Source organism: Electrona antarctica (assembly GCF_951216825.1).
Source record: "Electrona antarctica genome assembly, chromosome: 8".
Lineage (NCBI taxonomy): Eukaryota > Metazoa > Chordata > Actinopteri > Myctophiformes > Myctophidae > Electrona > Electrona antarctica.
Window position 1 is genome coordinate 39029846 of NC_136789.1, and position 7705 is coordinate 39037550.

The 7705-nt window shown below is 41.6% G+C and overlaps 1 protein-coding gene across 2 annotated transcripts; it reads right to left on the minus strand.

Annotated features, from left to right (window-relative positions):
* Window positions 1-745: 745 nt before the first annotated feature.
* On the minus strand, window positions 746-7486 carry LOC306927735 (uncharacterized protein). 2 transcript variants are annotated; one of them, XM_079507578.1, is made up of 4 exons: window positions 7326-7486; window positions 5055-5129; window positions 4743-4949; window positions 746-1970 (listed from the first exon to the last, which is right to left on the minus strand). In XM_079507578.1, exons 2-4 carry the CDS (start codon window positions 5116-5118, stop codon window positions 1285-1287), a joined length of 957 nt encoding a protein of 318 aa, XP_079363704.1. In that variant the 5' UTR covers window positions 5119-5129; window positions 7326-7486; the 3' UTR covers window positions 746-1284. The 2 variants fall into 2 exon arrangements, with proteins under 2 accessions (XP_079363704.1, XP_079363703.1); XM_079507577.1 differs by having other exon boundaries at window positions 4743-5129; window positions 7326-7484.
* Window positions 7487-7705: the final 219 nt, after the last annotated feature.

Below are 7705 nucleotides of genomic sequence, written 5' to 3' on the forward strand. Positions count from 1 at the left end.
AAATGACTGGATAACAGGGTTTGAATTACGTCACATCTTAAAAAAATTATGATAGCCTACTGATATTCTGATAATAGTAATAAACACTATTTTAATGTTTAATATCAATTTTAAATCACTGGCTCCCTGTATGTTTTTAGGAAACATTTTAAGATGTTACTTTTTAGTGTTAAATCCCCCCCCCCCCCCCCCCCCCCCCCCACACACACACACACACACACACACACACACACACACACACACACACACACACACACACACACACACACACACACAGACACAGAATAATGGTAGATGTGTTAGGAAATGTATAATTTCTTTAAAGCAAAACCCTTGAATTTCATTGTCAGCATTAAGCAAAGGCTGGTAAAAGCAATCAGATTTTCTTTTATTTTTATCAGCTCATTGCATTAGGATGTGCCAGGGCCTGGCAGACATTGCAGTATGGGAGTTTATGTGGGACCAGAGATGGAGGGCTCAGTGCCATGAGCTGGACATCTGATGATGAATCACAAAATTACTTCTGAGCATAAGGATGTCCAGTGCATTATAAATGAGAGGGAAAAAATCAAAAAAAAAAAAAAAAAGACTGCTTGCATATCATGAGAACAGCAGTCTCTGTCACCATAGCCGCGATACCCAGGCTTTCATTTCGTCTTCGCGGAAAATGAAACTGTCACCATGACAATGTGGTCCATCCACTTAAACCCATCTTAATATAGGATAACCAGACCAGGAAAATCAATACAATTGTTTTAAAGTTTTATTATTTTGTACCCCCAAAAACTAGGTACAAAGAAAAAACAGGTAGAAATGTTTTGCATGGTGTTCTTCCGATAAGTTTGGGAGGATATGGGGGTCCATTCTTTCAATTCATTCAGAATTTGAATCCGTCTCTGCTTGAGGATGTGTGAGGTCTGCTGGACTTTTGATTTAAAAGTAGCCTATACTGTGATTGGACTGCTGTGATGTAATGCGGATTATGGATGTATCGTGTACTTATGATTGTTTATAGGATGTTTTGTACTGTTTTGTCTGTTTTTGTCTGCCTTTTATTTTTCAACTTTTATTGATCCTGTATTTAAGGTTTTTTGTCTTGTTTTCTGTTGTCCTTTTTCTTTGGGGTGAAAATTCAATGTCTTTATTCTTGTACGTTATACTTGTGGGGTTTATTAAGAGAAGCTGTTAATGCCACCATTTATAATTTTTCAACTCCAGTATTTCAATAATGCTTCTGTGAAAAAAACAATAAAATGTTTTGCATGGGATGACACCACGGTGTGGTTATGGAATCAGTTTTCTGACTAACATTGCCCGGTTAATACCGTTAATTAATCGGTTCCTCAGGGTGGTGACCTCGCTGCTCAGCTGCTCAAAGCGATTCTGCAGCCAGACGTTATCCGCTTCCAGCTCCAGAACCTGGTCATGCGTTTCCATGTTCCTCACCTTGGCTTTACCCCGGGATTTGCGCACCGCCACGTTGTTCCGCTCCCGCTTCACCTTATAAGCGTAGCTGTCCTTGGCCAGCCGCTTCCTCTTGCCGGACGACATGTGGCGTTTGGTGTGCGACGACTCGGAGGAGGCCGACCTGTTGGCCGAGGTGGTGCCGGAGGATGGCGCGGGCGTCCCGGGCGAGCTGGAGCACGTGGAGGAGATGTTGCCCAGACTGCTGCCACCACCGCCACATTGGTTTTGGAGGTAGGAGCGCTTCCTGCCCTCCTCCAGGCTACACTCGTCCGATATATTGCCACTGTCAGTTATCTCCACATTCACCTCCTCATCGCTGCTGCATTTCTGCAGGGGTGCTGCTGGATGGAGAGCCTGTTGGACCATGTTCAGAGGGTGTGTGTGAAGGACCACCACTGATGGATTCACGTTATCCAGAGGAGAAGTGGAAGGTTCATCTCTTTGTGGGTGTTGTGACTTGGCAGCAGGACTGTTAGATGTCCCAGGAGATAAAGATGCATCACCTGAGGATAAAAGTGTGAGGGGGGAAAAAAATAAATCATGTTAGGGTTATTAATTGCATGACATCACATGGATTATGTTGGTGAAATCAGTTATGCCCGTTTGTCAACTCTATTTTTTTTATTGACATGTTTTTGTAAACCCTACATTAGTCATGTTTTCATATTTTGTTTCATGTAAATTTGTCTTTGTATTTACTTGCTTTCAGCTTAGTTTCTGTTTCCTCTTGTCAGTTAAAGAAAATATCGAAAACAACAACTTCAAACATTCACTTCTTCAACTAAAAGATTTCTCCCCATTTTAATAAATGTTTTGCTACAAAGGCACAACTAAAGGCTTCCTTTCCTGTATCTTCAAAATAATGATTCAGGTTGTATTCATTAGAGCTTTTGATGCAAACTTTAAAACTAAAACTCCTCGGAAGCCTTGGAGTTTGGAAACTTGGTTGGAAAATTTGGTTGAATATGTCTGCCCTTCAATAATTAGGGACCAAGAAGTCACGTAGTGACTTTGGTCACTTATTGTTTTTGTGTTTATTTTTCTTCTCCTTCTTCTTCTCCTTCTTCTTCTCCTTCTTCTCCTTCCGCCAAAAATAGCTGTTCTGACTGAATGGTGCAGTCGGTTTTCGTGAAACGCGGTAATCTGGTAGAGGGCCATGCCAAACGGTGAATATGCGACGCCCAAGACGATTGGCCAAATGGTGGCGCTATAGCGCTCAATTGAAAATGCTAACTTTGAACGTGCATAGCTCATGAACCGTTTGACCGTTGGCAATGACACTTTGATAACCATATGCGTCTCCTCATGTTGAACAACTTTCGTGTTCTGACCGTGTACCTCTGACCTTTAGATCACCCGCCATTTTGAATTATATGATCAGTACTTCTTCTCCTTCTGCCAAAAATAGCTGTTCTGACTGAACCGTGCAGTCGGTTTTCGCAAAACTTGTCAACATGATAGAGGACCATGCCAAACGGTGACTATGCGAAGCCCATCACGATTGGCCAAATGGTGGCGCTATAGCACTCAATTGATGCAAAACTTGCAAACTTGCAAAACTTTGAACGTGCATATCTCATGAACCGTTTGACCATTGGCAATGACACTTTGATACACATATGTGTCTCCTCATGCTGAACAACTTTCGTGTTCTGACTTTTGACCTCTGACCTTTAGATCACCCGCCATTTTGAATTATATGAAAAACAGTTCAAATGTAACTCCTCCCAGAATCTTTGCTCAAAATGCACGAAAACTTCTACACGTGAACTTTGGACCTATACGGACAAATAATCGTAGCACAAGTGAAAAAATGAAGTTTTTATGAGCCAATGAAAATTGCGCGCGCACGCACACACACACACACACACACACACACACACACACACACACACACACACACACACACACACACACACACACACACACACACACACACACACACACACACACACACACACACACACACACACACACACACTAAAGTTTATACTGAATGATGTTACTGTTTAGAATGAGTCAACTGCATAGCTCAGTTGGTAGAGCTCTCGCCGTTGGACCACAAGGTTGTGTGTTCAAATCCGGGTAAAGACAACTCAGTGTATGCATTGTGTCCTGCAAGATTTGTGATGACTCAACTATAGAAATATTGAAGTAGATTACATTTGACCCATCAGGCACTAGGACATGGCATCACAATAATAGAGATACTAGTAACTGAAATAGTGTAATAAGTCTCATTTTGTAATAGTGTAATAGTGTAATAGTAGTGTAATAGTGTAATAGTAGTGTAATAGGTGTAATAAGTGTAATAGTGTAATAGTAGTGTAATAGTGTAATAGGTGTAATACCGTACTGTACTGTACCATACTGTGCTGCACCGTACTGTACCATATGGTACTGTACTGTACCATACTGTGCTGTACTGTACTGTACCGTACCGCACCGTACCGTACTGCACCATACTGTACCGTACTGTACCATACTGTACCATACTGTACCATACTGTACCGTACTGTACCGTACTGTACTGTACTGTACTGTACTGTACTGTACTGTACTGTACTGTACTGTACTGTACTGTACCGGGACATGTTATGAGCATGTAGATCTGCTAATTTCTAAAAGTTTGAGTACTTATGCTGAACTAACACTGAATGATTTTCCTGTTAACAATGGAGTAACTGATTGTCTCCGTGTAGCTCAGTCAGTCAAGCTCTTGCCCTTGGACCGCAAGGTTGTTGTTTCAAACCCGGGTACAGACAACTCAGCTCGTCAGTCTTATTTGTGCATATTGTTCTTATTGCGCATTGTTCTTCTTCTATCTTGGTCCCGCTTTATCGCTGCTTGCAGCTATATTACCAATTGTAATCGTCATTTATATTGTTCGATTCCCGATATAGTCACCTTTACGACAAGGTACAAAGACTGGCAGCCTGGCACCTGAGCATTGCTGAGTTTGTGTATCCTCCAAGCATCAACGGCCTTATCCTGAAGGGACAAACGTGGCATATTTCCATAATGGGGGCAGTGTTGATGCATGGAGCATACACAAACTCAACCAAGTTGCAGGACCATGCTCATTTTGGCCACACGGTTAGCTGTGTGAAGGAGAGAAATATTCAACCGAAGGATTATTTCTCTTTTTCCCATGCATGTATTAACAGAACATTCACAATTTAAGGTTTAGCCACATCTGTACAACTATACTGATTTCATATCCTGCGACAGCTTGTTGCTCAATGACATGTGTCATTCCAAATGTAGTAACTGACCTCCACTGGCCTCCTCCCACTCATCACTCTCTTCAGTGACTTCAGAGCCTGATTCAAGTTCAACTTCAATTTCAACTTCAGAAGAGATGTCTTCATCATCACTATCGTCTTCACATTTCACTGCTAGTAATGTCATCATTGATCCTTCGCGCTCCTCCGGCCTTTGAAGTAACTCCTGCTGTTCAGATTTAGTGTATGGAGTCTCTGGTTCCTCCTTGATCAGACTGAGGCTCCTCTCCTGCTGTTCCTCTTTGATGTGTGGAGGTTCTGGTTCCATTTTAAAGTGTGTAGTCTCTGGTTCCTCTTTAATGTGTTCCTCCTTGAGCAGACTGTGGCTCCGCGCCTGCTCAGAAACCTCCTCATTACACACAACCATGTGCACGGTGCCTAGGAGCAGAAAAATAACATGATAGTGAACACTGGATTCCTTGAATGTAAATCCATTAGTTATTAAAGCCAACAGTTATTAAAGATGGAGTGCCATGATTTTTTTCCACCCTAAAACATGATCATCAGGTCTTATTGTTATATAAGGAGGAAGATTTTTTTCAAAAAAAGTGTACAGTATTTGTTAAAATGTCGTTTTTATGTGGGCACCCCCACCAGTCATTAAGTACCGGTATGCCTGGTTTGCCTGATGGGTGGTCCAGCTGAACCGCACCCACAGCTGTAGTTGTATGATAAAGGGGGAGGGGTTAGGGGAGGGGCTGATAATGTGATGTCACTATATTACTGTTTTTTTCATTGGCACATTTGACTGTCAATCTAACCATGAGTCCTTACATAATAGGAATCACCACTAGATGGCGCAGCGGTAGCGCTGCTGCAATCACTCAAAGATGCCGCTTTGTCTATGTAACACCTCAAACATGCACTTAAACATGCATGGTGCTTTGATCCATTCATAAATATGATAAATGAGTAAATCAATATATGAGAGTAGAATAGGATAAAAAACACATTTGTGTTTGTACAGCATGATTTTTTAATGTTTTTTAAAGCAACCAGAAGTTGAGTCATCACTCCAATATGGCTGGTTGTTACCATGGGACTTAATGGGAGTGTCGTCTCTTTATATAGAATCTCGATATGATACACAAGTAAAGGTGCGTTCAGACTTGAATTTAAATATTCGCCTCGGTTCGTCCCGTTTGTGCCTGCGCCAGGTTGCTCCGCGCCCGTTCGCGGCGCTCGCGCAACTTCTCGTCTTTGCATCGACTTTGTAATGTATGTAATCACGCCGCTCTGGGTGTAAGCCAGAGAGTAATAAAAGGATAGAGGCCGAACTTGAGTTCAGTGGCGTTTTGAAGCACCCGGAAGAACCCTCTACTTCTACTCATAAACGAGCACTCAATGTTAAACTCCAGCTGCACGGGGCTTTCTGCCGCGTGGGTTGAGCTTCATTTCCATCCACCAGCTGTCTAAAAACCAGGAAGAGGCCACGAGCGGCTTTTGGCATCTTCGTGACACTAAGGTGTGCCTGCGCTGACAAACCATCCAAGTCTGAACGCTTCACCACTTCACCACTTTTCAACATCTCTTCATATAATAGGTCCTCACTAATGTTCATGATAAAACACTACCATTTCTTTTTGCTCGGTATGTGTCTCATAGGAGGGCTGTGGGCAGTTCAGACATCCGTCCACCAGTGACATCATCGTTAGGCAGATTTTTTTTAAAACAATATTTGTTTTAAAATATATTTAGATTGTTATTATCGTGAGAACGATGGCTTCCATTTTTGCATTGCAACTTTTCAGTTAAAGAAAGCCTGTAGTTTCCATTGGCTTGGAATCCCCATCGATGATGTCACTGGTGGACGGGTTTCTGAACTGCCCACAGCCCTCCTATGAGACACAGATTGAGTAGAAATAAATTGCGGTATTTTATCATGATCATTAGTGAGGACCTATTATAGGAAGAGAAGTTGAAAAGTGGTGAAGTGGTCCTTTAGCTTTAAGAGTTCTGACTTCTGAGATGGAAATAAGTGGAACAATATACAAAATATCTACAAGTCAAGGTGACATGCTGTGAGCTTGTAGATCAGATAGCTGCCTATATTTGCTATATTTACACAACAGTATGAGATAGAGCTTAAGTTAATCAGATTTAGTTGATTATGGAAAATTATCAGATCACCAATACTTGCAGGCCTTTAGGTGAATTAACTTTGGAAAACATTCACTATCTTAGTATCTTCATATTTTTCAGAGTTTCAGCAGTAACGTGAAATAGAGATGGAAACAGTTACATTTCATTATGTTACTGACTGTTATTACATTATTGTTAGCTGTACTATGTGTGTATCAAACATGGTATTACTGTGGCATTGCTAACATTAGCCGTTTAGCATCAACTAAGGAGTAAGATGCTACATTGAAGCTTTAAGCCCAAACAAACCACACCAAAGGGTCGCCATGCAACTTTTGATTGATTGATTGAAGTATTTATTAACAGTTTGCAGAATTACAGTACATTTAAAGCACAACTCAATAGAATACCAAACTACTGATACCCATAGCTCTAATGCCGTTGCCAGAGCTATGGACCAGAGCTAGTTTGGGCTACGAGTTAATTACATACCTCTGATCCCACCATGAAAAGGTCTCCTGGAATTTAATAGGTTTCTCCTCTAATGTGTTGTTTAATGAGGGCTGCAATGCATTGAGTTGTTGTCTTGTGGTTGCTGTGTGCGGCAGACAGGAAGTGGCTTCTTCTTCCATACTCATGGTGGGGTTGCAACCAATGCTGTTATCTGCATACCGCCACCTACTGTACCGGTAGGGTAGGCTCTGGTTGTACTGTTTGAGTCCTTGAATTACTTCACATCATTAGAGCAAAATGATACTGATAGCACACAAACACACCAAAACAAATATAGGCATATACAATTATGTCTTTATCAGATGAAACGTGCCAGTTTTTTTGCTGGAAAGATGAAAATAATGTCTTCGGTAGGAGAC

Coding starts and splice junctions, on each gene's coding strand:
- LOC306927735 (XM_079507577.1), bottom strand. CDS start 5,118: ATGGTTGTGTGTAATGAGGAGGTTTCTGAGCAGGCGCGGAGCCACAGT. Junction 1,971..4,742: donor GTGGGAGGAGGCCAGTGGAG/GTCAGTTACTAC, acceptor TTTTATCCTCAG/GTGATGCATCTTTATCTCCT.